General features: G+C 33.9%; 4 protein-coding genes across 4 annotated transcripts; 2 read left to right on the top strand and 2 right to left on the bottom strand.

The window, feature by feature from the left end:
- Window positions 1–8,052: 8,052 nt before the first annotated feature.
- Window positions 8,053–9,837, top strand: LOC102628271 (protein NUCLEAR FUSION DEFECTIVE 4-like). The gene is made up of 3 exons (XM_052439321.1): window positions 8,053–8,354; window positions 8,469–9,228; window positions 9,408–9,837. Exons 1-3 carry the CDS (start codon window positions 8,105–8,107, stop codon window positions 9,835–9,837), a joined length of 1,440 nt encoding a protein of 479 aa, XP_052295281.1. The 5' UTR covers window positions 8,053–8,104.
- Window positions 9,838–9,912: 75 nt separating this feature from the next.
- On the bottom strand, window positions 9,913–13,412 carry LOC102627977 (ribosome biogenesis protein NOP53). The gene is made up of 11 exons (XM_006486157.4): window positions 13,161–13,412; window positions 12,536–12,717; window positions 12,382–12,453; window positions 11,992–12,072; window positions 11,790–11,900; window positions 11,459–11,544; window positions 11,244–11,363; window positions 11,042–11,164; window positions 10,616–10,682; window positions 10,433–10,509; window positions 9,913–10,161 (listed from the first exon to the last, which is right to left on the bottom strand). The coding sequence occupies exons 1-11, from the start codon at window positions 13,327–13,329 to the stop codon at window positions 10,155–10,157; spliced, it is 1,095 nt and encodes a 364-aa protein (XP_006486220.1). The 5' UTR covers window positions 13,330–13,412; the 3' UTR covers window positions 9,913–10,154.
- Window positions 13,413–13,515: 103 nt separating this feature from the next.
- On the top strand, window positions 13,516–15,956 carry LOC102627692 (uncharacterized). The gene is made up of 6 exons (XM_006486156.4): window positions 13,516–13,675; window positions 13,773–13,836; window positions 14,092–14,199; window positions 14,286–14,384; window positions 14,906–15,031; window positions 15,657–15,956. Exons 1-6 carry the CDS (start codon window positions 13,646–13,648, stop codon window positions 15,800–15,802), a joined length of 573 nt encoding a protein of 190 aa, XP_006486219.1. The 5' UTR covers window positions 13,516–13,645; the 3' UTR covers window positions 15,803–15,956.
- A 931-nt stretch (window positions 15,957–16,887) lies between these two features.
- On the bottom strand, window positions 16,888–19,181 carry LOC102628569 (amino acid transporter AVT6C). Its single transcript, XM_006486159.4, has 5 exons — window positions 18,462–19,181; window positions 18,221–18,373; window positions 17,909–18,112; window positions 17,331–17,796; window positions 16,888–17,223 (listed from the first exon to the last, which is right to left on the bottom strand). Exons 1-5 carry the CDS (start codon window positions 18,817–18,819, stop codon window positions 17,097–17,099), a joined length of 1,308 nt encoding a protein of 435 aa, XP_006486222.1. The 5' UTR covers window positions 18,820–19,181; the 3' UTR covers window positions 16,888–17,096.
- Between the last annotated feature and the right edge of the window lie 66 nt (window positions 19,182–19,247).

Genomic DNA, 19,247 nt, shown 5'->3' with positions numbered 1-19,247 from the left:
TTTAAAGTTATTATCTAACTGTTAATTCATTTGTTATTAGTTTTCCAAGAAAAAAGTTAATTTTTTTATCTTTACAGTTTTCTTAAAAAAAACTTAATTAACATGAAAAAAAAGTTTATTGTGCTTCTTTAAAAGAAAATTATTATATTTAATAGCTTACTTTTAAAGTTTAAAAAGATCCTGAAATAATAGTCTAAATGAAGTAAAAAAAGATATTTCTTGACTATTTTCTTTTTTAAAATTTTTAGTATCTTCTTGATTTAATTCAAGATATAGTAAAAATTAATTGTGCTTTGAGTTATTTTATATTTTTTTAAGCTCAAGTTGCTGAACGTAAGGAGTCCTCATAAAACTTTTTGCTGTAGATGCAATACTCTAGAACTAGCTGTGATTCATATAGGACAATAACCATGGACATTAATTAATTCGTGAAATTCTATAGGTATCACGGTTCTTATCATGTTTCATGGTTTAAATATGAAATTCCATTTATTTTGTTTTAAAAAGAAAAAATCTGACGAGAAACATTTTGTACTTGCAATTGCATTGCATGGGCCAACAATGCATTGCTTTCGATTTCATGCTGCAAATACAAGCTGGTTAAAGAGGATCTACGGATTGTATGTCATTGGTCCAAGAACTCAAATGAGTTCACATGCATATCCAACAATTGGCTATGAGTAAACCACTTGTCTCTCTCAATCGCTGTACATCAAGAACTTCACATATGCATTGAAATTGATGAGATATGTAGCATCTATATATATAAATAGCTAGGAAGAAATGATAACACCAAATTAATGAACCAAATCAATGAATCGGTATAATTCGAAAATTAAAACTGATGCATGCAGAGAGAGTTTTGGGAGCTAGTATGGATCTCTGAAGAAGTTGTCACGAGATATGTTATGAACAAAAATGTAAAAAGATGATCAGAGGGTGAAATGTAAGTTTTGAGTTGGCTCCTTGCTTCCAGCATTGTCTCCATTACACAATGACAAATTATGTACCCACTTATTCACGTGTGAACATTAATCATTACAACAAAACAATACTCTCCATACGCTAACTCTGCTCCAGCCCCTTGTCTCTTGCCTTTCCGGCTTTCCCATAAATTCATCCTCTTCCTTGGGTTTAAGGCTTTAAGCTTCAACCTACCTACTTGCTTAATCTTTCTTGATTTCTTTTTCTTTCTATACTACAATTTCCTGTGGAAAATTGTGCACCTCGATCTCAGGTTTGTTGGGTTTCTTATAAGCTAGTACAAGCGTGCTGCCCTTAAATATATAAAAATAAGAATCATTCTCCAATGCAGATGTCTGCATATTTTAAAATACATACGAACTTAAACCTAAAATGTCTAACTATATTAATGGACAAACTACAAATCACGTATAAGATTTTTGCAGGATGTATACAAGTTGACAAATTCTAATTAAAATTGCTTTGATTTCTTGTTCAGGGTTATGTGTATACAAGGCTTACTGAGTTTTTGCAGTTTTATCTCTGGCATTATGTATACAAGTTGCGATAAAACGTCGAACCACATAATTCAAAATTTGACAAATAACACTACTGAAGTTGAACATTTTTTGTCGAAAGAGCGTGATTGGATGCTTATCGATATGATGATACAACGAAAAAGGTGAGAAAAATACAAATTAAACAGATAAGCAATTGTTTGTCTTCACACTTTTGGAGGCCGGCCATTTCGTATTTCCTCACATTGGCTAGCTAGCTATATCGATACAGTCCCCATATTAATCAACCAGCTACCAACATATAAATCTTCCTTTTTCACAAACCAATCATGGAGACATTCCAGTTCTTTAGCAGAAAGAATTTGAGTTAATAATTAAATCACTTGCTGGAATTCATTTTATTGTTGAACGTAACAAGCTTTTATGTAGTTCCAGTGATAGAAATTGTCCAGATGGAATTAAAAAATCTAGACGTTTAAAAAATTACAGATTTGAAGATAAACCGTATACTATCGCGCTATAATACAATGTTAATTAATTTTTAGCAAGACAACGCGTCTATCTATACTATACATAGTATTAATTAAATTATAGTTAAATAGTGTTGTACGTAAATATAATTTTTAAAATGCTTGGACATAGAGGACGTGTAAATATATCCACATACATTTGGTTTTCTAAGGTAAGTCACAATTTTTATTTTTTTTAATTAACTACCAAGTACCAATCAAAAACTCGTATTATTCATATTATTATATAGTGCATATATTCTTTGATTACATAGAATTGATATTGGTAAGAAGAAGCTTGAACTAATTTTAATTAATTTGGTTAGGTGTTAATAAATAGGGTGAAGTGTAGATATATTTGATATTGAAAATCATTCTCTTCCCAAAACTTTTAACAAAAGAAATTTACATAACAAATTCCATGAAGTGAAAATTACAATCCAAGACAAGATTATTTGAATACGTAAAATAAAACATACTCATACACCTATCTATCTCACCTATTGCAGAAACCCTAATTGTTAAATCCATCATAATTGTTAAATTTTCAAATAAATTTTGATAATTGGTCTAGTGAGAAACTAAGTATAGAAAGTATGTATGTAGGTTCATATAGCCACACCTTACCACATAATCAAACAATTAATTGATGTTCTTGAGGAATAGTTGGTTGCAAGAAAGTTGGAGAATGAGAAGATTCTTTTAGGATTTGATAATGTTCTTATTCACATGTTTAATTACAGTATTATAAGAAATGTTGGTAGTACAAAACTCAAGCACCTTCTGTAAGCCGAAAGACGATCGATAGAGTAATTAAAACCTTGTAAAAGCATATTTATTCATGGAAGCAACATTTATTAATCAAATAATTAAAAGTTCATACTCTATTATTTAGCAAGTTATTAATATGGCATACTATTTGCTACGCTGTACTCGTCTTTGACTCATTGTATCTACTCATTCATTGTTATTCTATTTGCATATCATAAATATCATGCATGTGACGAAATAAAACAAAATACAAAACAAAATAGCATCAAATAATTAGAAACTTGTATTTTTAGTGCCCAATCATGCAACCAAAAAGTATTTCTGAAATCAGAAATGATGCTCGTGACATTCCTTATCACTTTTGATTTTTGAAAATTTTTACTATAAGACAAGTGATCAAGTACAATTCTACATCGCTCGAAACAGAAATTTTCAAATTTATCGACTTCTTTTAAATTAAACACTTACAAGACTAATTAAGTTTATAGTTTGTCTATGCTATAGACTAATTTTTTATTTTTGCATAATATAAATTATCTTATTGTAGAGAGATATAATATTATAATTAATTTTATAGGATTCTTGTGGCTGGCTAGGTTTATAAACTCACGTGACTTGGGCACTCCGGGAAAGTACATTCACATGCAAACGTGACAATGGAAAACAAAGTTTATAAATCTATAAAGTTGAGTGATAGGGGCTTTTGTTGTTGTTGTTGTTGTTGTTGCATGCAGAAGCAGAGAGAAAGAGAATTAATTCTTGTTGGCAATATATATAAAAGAATCTACAAGGATAACATAAAGTATAAACAACAGAGAGAACATGAATTTGAATATATATATATATATATATATATATATATATATATAGGAATAAGATATATGTATGAATATGATATTATTATTAGTAGTAATCAAATTAATTATATATGTGGTGTTTTAAAAATTTGAAGTAAAAATCCAAAGAAGTCACTTTCATTTGAAGCAAACACTCTTTTATTAATTATATCGAATAAAAGGGTCGCTTTCATTAATTGGTCGCGGGACTCCTAGGTTGTGTTTTAAAGCTACATAGGCTATTAAGCATACGAAGAAGCTTTTACACTCTTGATGAATCATAGACAGCTATGCCACTTTGTCTTTTCTTTATTGATGATTAATTTAATTCTTAATATTGCAACTAGAGTTATGATACAGCGGAAGTTTAATATTCTAATATTCTGTTGATTCTTGAAATATTGGAAAATAAACTAAATTCATGTTGATTTTAAGAATACCCACAAATGTAGGGTGTTAAAATTCGTTGATTTCACAAAATATCAAGAAATAACAAGAATAGAACTTAAACTAAGAATTTCTTTAAAAAAATAATCAATAATAAATAAATAAGGCTTGCTTCATAAAAAATAATTGTTTATACAACTATGACTTACCTTAATTTGTCTAGAAAACTTATTTTAATAAGATTCATACCTAAATTAGGAATACAACTCAAATAAACTATGCCTAAACAATGAAACTCTAAATAGGAAATCAAATTAAAATAGAATACATAATAATTAAAATATTTTTAAATATTATAAATTTCAATCTCATTAGAATTTGCGCAATTTCTTAATCTACATCAAGTTACAATACTCATAATCATAAATCTATTGACACTTTGTTTGAATATAATTGTTATAATGTAGCTCAAAGTTATATATATATATATATATATATAGTGCTTTGCCTTCACTTACAAAATGGAAAGACTCACCAGTGATTTCTCCCAACAAGTTGGCGGAGTGCGCTGCCAACCATTCAGTATTAAAATTCATTAGAAATTTTTTTCTAAATTATTCCATTATTTATAAGATCATTGGATTTGTAATGTAACTTCTAAAAAAGGACATTCCCACTTTCGCCCAAAATTTTATTTAACTTTCATCACTTACCACCCGCTTACAATTATTGTGAATATCCCACCCCTTTGGCGTTAAATTAAACTATAAGGCCCGAAGAAAATGACAATTTTAGGAAAACTGTAGACGGGTAAGTTGTAAGTGATAACAACTTAAAATATTTGGGAGGAAAGTGAAAAATTCTCTTAAAATTTGAAAAAAGAAAAATACCCTTTTGATCAAACCCTTCTCTTCCAAACTTGAAACCATTTCAAACCCACTTACATTTTGACCATGATCGAAGTGTACTTATAGTTTGATATATAGTAAACATTTCTCTTAATTATTAATGTGATAAGAGCCAATTAGCTAGGAATGAGATGCAATATATATAGTGGCATCTATTGAACATGTACCAAAATGTTTTTAGCCAGTGATTGTGACAACAAAAAGCCTCAACAATTTGGTCACGGGGTCGGTTTTAGCGACCGAACACAACGTAAATTCAATCACAAGAGACATCACGAAATTAAAATAATATTTGAGCAGAATACAGACATACATGTCTGCAAATGCAAAAGACACAAATGCAAAGCTTATCCTTTGTTCTTAACAAGCAAAATATATCCACCAGAGCCCATTTCAGTATAGGCGTCTGCGTCTCTTTGTTGACTTTTGGATAGTATTTGAAAGGCAGAGATTGTTGCGTTTTTGATTCGATGTTTCAATTTTCTATTTAATTTGGTTGGGACTTGAAAGTTTTTTCGGAGTGTTTTATTAGAATTTCGAAAGGAACTTTTCTCCAATTTTTGAACAAAAGTCGTTGGTTTTTTTCCTTGTATATGAGGCCATAATAAGACACCAAATAACACAAAATCTTGGAAGATGGCAAACGAAAATGCTGGCTAACCGATTCCTGGCAAGAGATTGTGTATAATTTGACAATATATGTATGTAATTTACCCATGTTAGCACTAGACTTTTTCAATTATGTAGACATAACTTACAGCAAAATTCAAAAGTAGTTATTTAGAGTCTCCCGTTAGTTTTACTTTTTTTTTTTATTTATTTATTGAGTAACTACTTTGGGTGGTTGTAAATTAAGTTTTTTTTAACAGTTTAAATACAATATTATTGTTTAGGTCTTTACCACTATTAGATGGCAATTCAAAATATAATATCAGATTAGGTGCGATTTTGGGTCTATGTGGTTGAATCCTTAAGAAATTGAATTATATAATTCACACATAAAATGAACGTGTGTTGAATCCACGTGAGAAATTTATACAAGGTAAGATAAATATTAAAAAAACAAAAAACATTAAAACAGTGCAATTATTATTATTTTTTCATCATGGTCTCTTTTGCATATTTAACATTGGTTGGGAATTAATCTTGAGTTAAATATATAAAATTTGTGATAATTATCAAATTAGTCTCCACATATTTAACTCTATTAATTGTTTATGTCATTAGCATTCACATACAACTTTTTTAATAAATATCATATTTCACTGTATCAGTCGTACGTAACGTAATTTTTTTTTTTTCTCAATGGAATAGACATCTCACTCTTCCAACCTAATATTTGGGATATACTCATTATCTTAGCACATATCATTAAGAATAGTACCAATAATTTTTTTTACTATAATAATTATAATATAAAATAAGAAAAAAATCCCATTTTCTTGTTTCTTACTTTTATATAACTCAAATATTTTTTTTTATGTTGTTGTTTCACACCCAGCCAGTGCTTATTGCTTAGTGTTGTTTTATGAATATCATATGAATATATATTAGGGATGGCAAAAAAATCTCAAATTCTAATTGGGTTTGGGGATCCATATTGATCAAGACAGAATTGATTTATATTTTTAGGATCAATTTTAAAAGTAATTGGGATTTTGGATTGAAATTGATCTCAATTGTTAATTGGAGGTCGGATTGGGATTTGTCTTGAGATTCCACAGGATCCCAATTCTCCCAATTATTTTAGCTGACTATATTTTAACATTATTAATTGTATATTATGTAATTATCAATGTATAATAATCTTTGTTTTTTCAAATGTATTGGAGATGTTTCTTTTGATGTTAATTGAGTTGTTAATGGAAACATAAATATTTTAATCTATGAAAATTATAAATTAAATCTTATTAAATACATTAATGGAAATAAAAATGTAAATTTAGTGCAGTGGCGAAACTGGGAATATCTTTTGGGGTGGACCGGATTTTTTTTAAATTTAATTTACTTTTCAAAATGTTTGTTCTATACAGACCAAATTATGGAAATACGATACATAAATAATAATAATAATAATAATAGAAAGAAACATTATTGAAATTGTGTCTTGCGATTCTTCAAAAGAGAAAACTCATAAATTATCAAATTTGAGTCGAAATTGTCTGCTTTCTCTTTTAATATAGACAATCATACAATTGGAAAGAAATTTATTCTCTATCTTATTTCAATTTGTTGTCTTAATCAATTTCATTATAGAAAATGCTCTCCGTGTTGTTGTTGTTGAAACACGAAGGAGTACGTAATACTAAACGAAATAATCCATGAAACAAGAAGTAAATTTGTATTTCAGTTTTGCAAATTGGGAAAATTGGATTGATAAGTTGTGATGACTCAAATTTTTTATTTTATTTTTATTTTTAAAATGAATTTCAGTAATGGTAATTTTGTAATTCACTTTTCTTTTTTGAAAAAAAAAAAAAGAAAACTTAGCTCGGATTAGTCCCCTGCACACTTCGCCCCTGATTTAGTGATAACATTTGAGATAATTGGGAGGGGAGGGGTTAGGATATTGAATGGTTCAGAATTAGTATTAATCTTGGTCCCAAATATAAAAAAAGGGGCAAGATTCGTCCACATTTATGTAATTGGAATGAAAGTGGGATTGTTAAATCACAAACCATCTTCAACCATTGCCTATCTCTAATGTATACCATATCACTTGGGATAAAGCTGTTAATCTCAGCTTTCTATATGTACATAATTACATAACTTGTTTTCTTCATCATAACTAAGCAATTGATTTATCCTAGTCAACATTATTTAACTCAGACCGAAAAATTTAATAAACCGTACCAAAAGTTCCATTCTGAATCAGTAACTCTCGCCGTCATATCTAATGAATTTTTGGCAAATCTAACTGTAACTAATACTTGGCTGCAAGGGAGCTTCTAAACCTTTCTGAATCAGGAATTACAATTGCAGTTCTCCAAGCAACAATGCCACAACCAACGAACCCAATATATATATATATATATATATAAGTTTTATCGTCTGGTAAGTGAGGATCCATTGATAGCTACTTATAACCAATTTAACATCGGAGGACAAAATAAATAAATAAATAAGCATTTTCATGCAAAAAAATTCAGCCTTTCTGCAACTCACTATAAAGCTAACGCCTATGTTAATTAACATGCAATAATTAAACAAACATGGACAGCCCATTTGGCTATAGGCAATATATGTTGCCATGGCTAATTTTGGGTGGCATTGCTTTGTTACAAGCCATGAATGGCACCCGCTTTATTTATGCAGCATGCTTCAAGCTAATACATAAATACTATGGTATCTCTAGAGTGCAACTCAACAATTTGATTGTGGCTTCTGAAAGTGGAAGGCTCTTGGAATGCATTTCAAGTTTTGCATCAGAGCACCTTCCTGCATGGATGATTTTGATAATTGGTTTGATATTTGGATCAATTGGATATGGTGTACAATTCTTGTGCATAATATATCATGATGAATTTGCTTTCAATCTCTCATATCAGCAAATCTTATTGTTAAATTTTATCGCAGGCAATAGCATTTGTTGGATCAACACTTATTGTGAGTTAGTCGCCATTAGAAACTTCAAGCATAGTCATGAAAATATTATGGCACTAGCATCAAGCTATAGTGGATTTAGTGGCAAGATTTACACTTGTTTTGTTGAAGGATTAAAAGGCAAGAAATTATTAGGTTCTTCAAATACTAGTATTTTTTTCCTCTTATGCTGTGTCGCCCCAGCTATGATTGGGTTGGTTTTGGCTATGCTAAATTGTGTAGAAGTGACTGAATGTGAGGAAGCAAAAATGTTTCCATTTATGTTGGTGATTGCTATTGCAACAGGAGTTTATGCCACAATTATTGAACCTTATACACAATTGTCACCGAAATTGAGAGTGGTGAGTCTTGTGCTGGTGGTAATGCTACCTTTTGTAGTGGCATTGCTCGTCACTGCAAACCAGCTTATATTAGAAATATTATGGGGCATGAAGGTGATACCAGAGCGGGACAGATCTTGCCAGGGACTCAAGGACACTATTAAAGATGATAAAAGGAAAAAAGAGAGCAATACTGAAGATGGGGACACAAAAAATTTATTGAAGACTGTAGATTTTTGGTTGTTTTATTTGCTGAGTATGTGTGGGACTACTCTGGGAATGGTGTATCTCAGCAACTTGGATATAATCTGCGACTTGAAAGGTTACCATGAAGCTTCATTTCTAATGGCAACATCATCATTTAGCTTATTCTTTGGAAAGATCTTTTCTGTCATCTTCTCATGGTACACAAGGTTTGATCATCTCCTGCTGTAAACTTCAATATATACCAAAATTATGTCAGTCTTGATAAACAAGCAATGATCCAGTAGGCAACGTATTGCCGTCTCATGAATTCACTAGCCGTTATAAATCTCAGTACACATGTTAGAGCTTGATATGTTTAAATTTGACATAAAATTATTTGTTTCAGGGAAAAATCAATCAAATCCAAGGCAGCAACAGCAGTGATGCTCATAATGATGCCCATGCCTTTAGCCTTCTTCTTGCTCATCGGCAACAGCAACGCATGTCTTCACATAAGCACAGGTATTATAGGAACTGGCACAGGAGCCATAAATGTTATCATTGCAGCTTCAACATCAGAATTCATTGGCTCACCTGTTTCATTTGTTCACCAAACGATTGTTGGTTCAAACGTTCCCATCGGAATCCTTCTTTTCGGATACTTGGCCGCTCACAGTTACCAAAGAGAAGGTGAAGGTGAACATGATCGTAAAATATGCATGGGGGTTCTGAAATGCCATCAGCTTATTTTTACAGTCTGGGGATCCATTAGCTTCATTGGTACAATGCTTAGTTTTGTTTTGTATCTACGAATGCGGAGGAAACATTCACAGTGACCTTGAACGATATGCTGTTTGTTGTATGCCTAAGTAAACGTCGAGTCGTGTTTGTCATTAGATCTTAAGGAAACATTATAGAAAGCCAATGGCATAAATAACTCAAAACTGGGTTAACAAATGCAAAAACCGAAGTAATTATACATTTAAAGAAGACTAAAACATGAAGAACTGGTAAGTCTTCTGCATTCCTAGATGCATCTCTCTCATTTTCTGGTAAGCAATTCGAGTTCGAAACCTTCTGGTAAGATATACCTTGACATCACACATCAAAAGCTAAACCACGTAAGAGAATCTTTGCAAGGGAGAGCAGCTTTCTATTTCCTGTTCAAGTATATAAATTTCAATGGCGTGAGCATAATCATACATAAATCATATGCAAAATGAAAGGAATTCACCAGTAGATATTCCATCTGTAGAAAAACATATATTGCAGTTTTATAATAATAAAATTGAGTTAGTGTTTGAGCAAAAATTAACTCCCAATATTCAACATTATAATCTCTGTTTCAAGTAATCTACTGTCACCCTAATTAGCAATATAGCCACTGCAAGAGAAAGGAAAAGCAGAAGCAATGTGGAGAGTTCATCTAACCTTTTGCCCTTGACTGGGACAATCAATCCTCTCTTCTCTAGACTCTTAAACCGATCCTTTACAAGGGTGCAACAACCCTAATGGTGATTAACAAAAAAAAACAATCAGTTCATTCAAAAACAAACAATAAGAAGAAATTTGATGACTAAATGGAAAACATCAAGAAAAGAAAAGGAAACATACCTTGAGCTTACGGAGAGACCCAGTTATTTCTTCAGATAGGAGGACTTGTGTAGGAGCCGGCTCAAATCTGAAACAAAATTGCCAATTAGTGTGCCTGCTATATAGAAAATTACAATCACAATTTTCAAGAAAAAATCAATTGAACATGTTTTTTCTCTAGAAAGTATGTGATACTTTTCTCAAATATTGAAGCATCCTTTGATGTAGTCAATTGTTATCCTTGATCCTACACCAAACTTTTACTTTTTCTTGAGAAGTTACAGAACTTCAGAGGCTTTTATCGTGTGAAATATGGTGTAAAAAGATGATATTTTACATTAGCTTCTATAAAAAATTATGCCCAAAATCAATAAGCAGAAACAGCAAAAGGAATATATGAGCTAAGCGGAATTTTCAATATTAAAAATGGAAAAGCAAAAAACATACTTGTGCTTTCCCAAGCGTGGCGGGCGAACTTTTAGTCTTTCTTGCATAGCCACAACACGCCTTATATGTCTTTTTTGCTTCTCCTCATCCTCTTTCGTTATTTCTTCAATAATATTCGGCAAGCTGCAAATAGGAGAAGAAGCGATTGTAAGAATAAGCTACGAACAAATATGTGTTAGTAGAAGCATGAAAAACATCTTACCTATCAATTTGTTTAGAAAGCTCCTCCCTCTTTTTTGCTTCTGCTTCTTTTCTATGCAGTTCCTTGTGTCTTTCTCTCTTATTCAATTCAACCCGGGTGACCTTCTTTGTTTTTCTAGATCTGCATCATGATATTGAAACAGAAGGATTTCTCATTATTTATAGATAGAAAAAGAATAATTATTGTGACAGCCATAACAAATCTAAGAAGCTTACCTGTTTTCATTTCCAGTAGCTTGATTTTCGCTCAAATTCTCCACATTTTCATCATCGCTTCCATTATCCACCTCAAGAAAGTACCTCTGATGGTAAAAAAGATAAGGTTAAGCTTATGGCACATACTGTAAACTAATATAAAAAAAGGTCCTCAGTGTTGTGCTTATTTCACTTGAGATGAACTCTTCAGATAAATAGGCACACCAAAGACCTTAGGACCTCGACTCATTTGAAACATATATCAAATATAAACTCCAGTTTTTGGACGTTGCATGGTCAAAATCTTAGCATTCTAGGTAAATGATAAATTCACAGAGCAAAAGCAGCTCACATCTTCATCGTTAATAACTTCTCCTGGAACGGTAATTGGAACTGGTTCAGGACCCAACTCCTTTCGATAGACTTTCTGCATCTCTTCTGCCACAGCTTGAGCCAATGACTCCTGGATTGATGCAAAGGAACTAAAATAGTTGCCATCTGGATGAACAACATAAGCAGGCAACATATGCAAGAATCAAACATTAAGAACTTACCTGATGACTTTCGAACGTGGGATTGTATGAGCATCCTAAAGCCTCAACTTCCACAGCTGGAATAACTGAAGGTTTTGGGACCTGTCAATGACCCTACTATCAACTAAGGCCCATCTCATACCTTTAAAGAAAGCATCTTAAAAGTTATTTCAAACACTGTCATGTTGATTTATACAGCTCCCAAAATTTGGAACCAGCTAGAGTTCACAGTAAAGGTATGTCGTAACCAGATAAAAGAAAAGAGGCAGTGAATCCATTCTGTCACATTGTAGAATAGATGCTGATTCACATGAACAATAATGCCGCAGAATGTCATTCCTTTCTACACAGGCATCCAAAGGTGATTATAATTGCATTCAAAATTTCAAATAGTTAATAATAATAGTTTACCTTTTTCGGGTTGTCTCCTTCACCTTCGTTTGCCCATAAGTCAACCATGCCAGAAGCAGATGCACCATCACTCTGAGATGATAAATCGAAATAACACGAAATTAGTTTGAATTCAAGTATCAAAAGACACTAGGATCCAACAATAATTGCTCACCTTCTGACCATCCCGAGTTTCATCCTTTTCTTTCACAACATCCTTATTCTCTTTCTTGGATTTCTTCTTCTGCTTAGGCTTTGACGATGGCAATGCTTGAACAAAAGGATTCTTCTGCAGCACACTGTCACAGCGGAGTACCTTTTCCCTATGTTTCTCGATCTTCCGCTTCACTGAAAGATCTGTCATTACAAATCACCAAAAACTCAAGTCACAAAAATAAGCATAATCAATAAAACTGCAACAAAACTTCAAAAGCATAGCCAACAGTTACAATTTAAAAAAAAAAAAATCTTTTTCAATTAATCAATAATTAAACCACATAATAAAAATTGTGCACCTTCCGCTAACAGTGCAAATGTACTTTTTTACAATCAAAAACCTTGCTCTCTAGCAAAATCAATCTATCTAACGGATATAAATTCTAGTAAAGATAAGGTGATTCAACTGAAATTTATCATATCTCTATGTGAATTTTACGTTTTTCCCCCTCTAATCGACAGCATTTATGCTATGGCCTGATTGAGTTTGCTGCTTCCTCATTATAGCCCCCCGCTTACCCAAAATCAAAGTTCAACGAAAATATGCCTAGACGAGTCAAAAAATGCTCGAAGCTTTGTCTAACCTTTGGAGTTGTCGACGTAGAAAAGGGAGTCGTTCGGAAGCTGAGAAAGAGAGCCACCGGAGAGAGCGTCTTTATTTGATTGCTCAAAGAAATCTTCTATATCTTCAGTGCTTATGTTAGCTCTCCACGCTTTCTTTCCCTTCCTCGACCCTTTTGCTATCTTCCCCATCTCTTCTTTGCTTCTCCGTTTGTGGTGTCTGCGCCTCCGCTGCCGCTGCCGCTGTTGCGAATGCCGAAGCAAAAAGAAAGAGAGGGGTTTCGGTTTCACTTCGTTAATGGTATGAATTATGATTCTATTTGGGCTTGGGCCGGTTCGGGTTCTGCATCGGATGGGCTTGCATTGGGCTCAATGACCAAGGGCAATTTGGTAACTTCGTTCGGGTTTCTCACTTCTCTATGAGAGACTGGCACTGGAGCGAGCCCGAGGGTCGAAAAAGCTCCATTGAAATTTGAAAGTGAGCTTGGAAAGAGGTTGTCTTTCCATCATGCGCACGCTAGCATCCCAGCTTACCACCGTAACTAGCTGCTTTGTCTCAAACTCAATTAGATACTATGATGATTGTTTTTAACTGTTGTGTTTTTTTTATTTTTTATTTTTTATATGTGATGCAGTATGTGTGTAGAGGAAGAGCTGGGAATGTGCAGTTTCGTAATTTCTCATCATACAATGGAAAAGGTGGTTTTCGTTTTCCTCTTTATGATATTTGATTGAGTAATGCTCTGAATTTTTATCATAGTGCCAGTTTGTGCTAATATGTTTTGCAACTTTCCTTATTTAGAAATATTTCTTGAAGAAATTATAGAAAGAAATGATTCTTATAATTCATTTTCGTGATTTTTATCCTGTTGGTAGCATAGTAATTGAAGTGATGAAATTTTGGATTGAAGGATATTGCGAGAAAATCATTGATTTGTGTGTGTGTACTTCCAGATGACCTCGCCCTTGAACAGGATGCCGAAAGGAAAATAGGATGGTTACTGAAACTGTTGTTTGCCGGTACAGCAGCGGCTGTTGGTTATCAATTCTTCCCATACATGGGTATGTGGATAGTTTTTCTGAGCCAATTTTTAACTGGCTTATGTTGTAGGGATCCTTAATGAAATTCTTATGATCTGCTGTTCCAGGGGATAACTTGATGCAACAGTCTGTGTCACTTTTGAAAGTGAAGGACCCTTTGTTTAAAAGAATGGGGGCATCTAGATTGACCCGTTTTGCAATAGATGGTAAGTTTCTTTTCCTTTTCTTTTCTTTTTTCTTTTGGGGATAGTCATGGATAGTAAATTTTTAGCTTCAATGTATTGTGATTGTGTAAGGCAAAGAGTTTGGCAGGCAGAGGTCCTCACTCCTAATTTGCTTTCTGATCATGGCCACTTCTGAAAGAATGATTCTTTGAACATGAGCTCTCAAAGTTCTTAGTCCTCGTGGATATCTGTTGACTAGTTTGGACTCTTTATTGCCTTTTAAGGATCTTGTTGCTTCTCTTAATTTGAGGATTCCAGTTGTTATCTGAGGTGAAGACTTGTCTCGTCTATATCCTGTGTCATTGTGAGGCCCTATCTTGCAGCGTTTCATGCACTCCTATTTGGTATGGGTAACTCCAGTTAGGTCACTTTATTTGTAGTTGGAGACTGTCTGTGCGAGCTTATGGCTAACTAATGACGTTACTGTTGAACTAGAGGTGACAATTGACGATTACTTACCGATTGCAGCTCATATACAGATTTTGCTTTCCTCTTGATTGCAGATGAAAGGAGGATGAAAATAGTAGAGATTGGTGGAGCTCAAGAGCTTGTAAATATGCTGGGAGCTGCTAAAGATGACCGCACACGGAAAGAGGCCCTGAAGGCTCTTGCTGCGCTTTCACACTCGGGTTAGATATGTTTTCACTGAGATGCTTTCGTGCATCAATCGTTTGATGCTTAAATTGTAACTCCTTTAAGAGTTACATCTCAACTATGATAGCTTCACAGCTATTATTGTGAAGGTTCTCATTTGAAGATTCTTTGTAAAATTTTCCAATCTAGCCACCTAGGTTTGATCTAACCCTGTGAATGGTCTAGACGTATAATCTGCGCAACATTGCTTGGTGAAACTAAATTTTGATGTTACCGGAGGTTTGTGTGTGTTTGCATCTTGCTGTGACATGTTGTCAATTCATTATGGAAACTTCACTATTCTAACTAGAAAAAGCAGGATATCAGCTGAGATTGAAGAACTTTTTCGTGGATGCCATTGTTAAGAAATCAGTTACATATAAAACAAGGGAATTTTTAGATCCCTCTTGATTCTTTAAACGACCAACTCATGTTCATGTTATCAGAGAGTTGGACCATTTTGAGTCATAAGACTAACTTATTGATTTCATCACTTAATTTGTGGAATTCTTTCAATGCTTGTCTTTTGAATCTGGATCACAATAAGAGGGATATGTGAAGTTGTCAAATATCCTCCTTTCTATTATTTGGACTCTTTATATTACACATCTAATGCTGCAGATGAAGCTGCTGGAGCTTTACACCATGCTGGGGCAATATCAGTTATAAAGTCTACTCCAGACTCGTTAGACGATGCTGAGGTCGAGAAATACAAATCAAGCTTACTGAAGAGGTTCCAAGACCTGAGATATGATATTCCTTCTTGAGATTGTTTATTTTGAACTCTTTGAACTCTAAGTTTGAAACACAGTTTCGGCAGAAAGCAGGTCTAAGTTCATTAGTTGTGTTTATTCCGATAGAACAAGAAAGTGCCCTGTATCTTTCTGTTCACTCTAAAAAAATATTTGAGAATTTAACTTTTGCAGTGTTTCTATTTTTTTACGTTATTCCTTCATTAACACACTGTTTCAGCAAAAGATTGCCGAAAGCAAATAGAATTTATTATGTATTTATACACGCAATGAAAATTCCGCAAATGTACATAAAATCATAATGCATACGATGAAACGTCTCAAATTTATTGACTTACCAGGAAATTGAGCACACAATGACATAAAACACAAACACCCGAAAGTAAGTTGAATTGCTATGAAATTCTAGAAACCAAAACAAGAACAAAATGCAAAAAATTGAAAATGAAAGTATAAATGTTTTTATTCGATACCATAAAGTGAAGCATCTGACTCATTTATTGTTTAATGTACAAGTAATACATAAAATCTCAATAGTGGACGGTTCGTCGAGGAGAAAGCTCGGAGCCAAGGGATATTCTATTCAGCAGAAAGCAAATCATTCTCCTCTTCAAACAAAAACTGGGATGGAAGTGTACCTTCCAAGTGATTTTAAACAGGAATTTCTGACTTTCAGATTTGTTGATTTGTCATTCTTCTCGCTAGCCCTATAAAGTTTACAGAGGAGAAACTGTGATTGCTGAGGTACATAGTCTTCAAAACATTCATGCTCCACTAAAGAAAGTTAATACTATATAGAAGCACAAAATTAAACTGGTAACTTGATTAAGCAGGTGAATCATAACTTCACATGGAGCTCTTGGAAATTTAAGGAAGATTTCAGGGTTTATGTTTATCCGGGTATTTGATTATGCTTTCATTCGGCATTACTAGTGATCCACAGTGAAAATGTCTTGTATTGGTGTCATATGTATGTCTAACACTGCTCATTTCAAGTAAAATTTTCAGCAAGGTCTCATATGAAACTATTCATTTAATATCTTCTTTGAGAAGTTATCATCAATTCATGAAGCATCATTTATCGGTTTCATTCAGGAGCAAAAGAAGAAAGCAGAATCATTTGCTATTATATAGCAGGAAATTGCATTATTTAACTCCCTTAATGTGTTTGATAAACAACATTTATCAAATATCAATTCTACATGCGACCAAAACAACATCGGATTCTCAAGAAAAAGAATACAAAAAGAAGGAAAAGAATATATATATATCACCTTTGTACAAAAAAGAGTAAAAATCAGGAAACAAACTAGGATTTGTTTCTAATCGAACTATATATATTTGTGGAAATTGCTATTGTGCTAGTGACTACAGCTAGAACTATCATCACTGTTGCGATGATCCTATCCCTTGTTGTTGATATGCCATGAACATCCCTGCAAGTTAGAAATAGAAACAATGGAAGGAATTAGATTGAGATTGAGCAGAAACATCGGTAAGCCATAGGTGAGAATGGACATGTCTTGCATGAAAAATGAAGTACCTGAGAACAATGACACCTGGGAAAATGAAAGCGAGGCAGACAGCAGAAGTCGATCCTAGGAACTGAAAGAAGTACCATATGTCCGGGATCGTTATGGCTGCTGTATAAGAGAATACTAGAAGCACAAGGGTGATGGACAAAAATCTTTTGGTGTCTTTTGCCAGAAGAGGTTTCTGGGAGAAAAGCAGCTCATCGATGTTAGCCCTCAGAGAAAAGTTCAACATAGGGAACACAAGCATGAGGTGAAGTGCATAGCTTAACCGAACAAGGTCATTGAGTAATGAGCTAATTGCTGAACCAGAACTCTGATCAAAATTTATGAGGATGTCAGACATGATTGACTCGCCAAACAGAAGGTACCCAAACAGGCCTACGGAGAAGTAGATGGCGGCACATATTACTAATGAAATTCTTACGGCTGTGATCATGTCAGAAGGCTTGTCAAACTCAAAACCTATCGGATGAACTGTAGAAAACCACCAAAATAAAAAAATAAAAAAACAGAGAGACACACCGCCAATTTTAGAATACACAACAGAATGATGAAATTCTGAGTAACTTGTATGAATTGTTCTCACCATTAAAATGAAAAGTGAAAGCTGTAACAATAACTGGGACAGCAGTGAAAAGATCGAAAACTGACACATGGTTGTCCAACTGCGGTAGTAGTTTTGGGGTTTTCGATTTGCCCTCCCAGACAGCATATATTGCCATAACCGAGCATATAGCAACAAATATCACAGCAAGCAGCACAGAAATTGCAGAACTGAAACGCAATGAGCCTGGAAATATGGCAAATGTAACAAAGTCAGCAAGAAGTTCAAACGTTCATGGCGGAATAATCAAATATAGCATCATTTTGAAGGCTTCATTTCATCATAGGTACTAACCCACACGCCTGAATAAGGCTAACGGAAGCATCACGAACACCATAACGAATAGCAGAGCGAAGACTCGCGTATTCCACCAATGAAAGCCGAACCATTCTTGTAACACACCCAAATGAACTGATCCTTCGGGCTGCTTGCCACACAGGACATCACCTGACCATCAACCAAAAGAATTAACCAAGATCTGCCATTTTATCAATCATCCATCCTCCGCCTTCAAAACAAAGAATCAAAGACTTACCAATAATAATCAAAAATATGATCAAGCATCCAAGGTTAGTGATCATGACACAGAGTTGAACTGCAACTGATCCTGCACGTCCAAACGACTCTCTCATGACACCGGCATACGTCGACGTCTCACCGGCATTTGTATATCTCATCAGAAAATCCACGGAGATGTCAGTTAGGCAGGCAATGATCACAATCAGCACAAAAGCTGGTATCACGCCCAGGACCTTAATGGTGGCCGGAATTGACATAATCCCAGCTCCAATAATACTAGTTGCAACATTGAACACGGCACCAGATACCGATGGCCGCTTCTCCGTCTTGCTGCTCGGCAGCAGCGGTGCTTGTAATCCAGCAGCCGGCGACATCTGTACCGCGTGTTTTCCGGCTAGAGGTTGGTATTTGATTAGGTTGTCTTGCTGTTCATAATCAGACAATTAATGTGAGTATATAATAAGCCAAGGTGTATGGTTGGTTGTTAAATGGCCAAAATGTCATTAGTGAGAGTATGATGTGATTAATTTTAAGCTAAGATATATGAAGGGCAAGATTGGATTTAGACAAAAAAAGGATTCATTGGCCTCCGTTTATTCATGGCAACGAGACAGCTTGGACTGTAGTGGAATTAGTGACGAACGTACATAGACGTAAAAGTTGAAAACTAGCATGTACTTGGACGCAAAAGCAGGAAATGTTAATGCTTTTCAGGTGGCGACGGAGACATTAGCTTGGCTAATCAAAGTTCGAACAGGTGATTAGTTTGAAATAGAGGGCTTTTATATAAAAGCACCCTTGA

Source organism: Citrus sinensis, chromosome 4, assembly GCF_022201045.2.
Source record: "Citrus sinensis cultivar Valencia sweet orange chromosome 4, DVS_A1.0, whole genome shotgun sequence".
NCBI lineage: Eukaryota > Viridiplantae > Streptophyta > Magnoliopsida > Sapindales > Rutaceae > Citrus > Citrus sinensis.
Note: the sequence above shows the minus strand (reverse complement) of the source record. Positions and strands in the feature narration are given on the sequence as shown.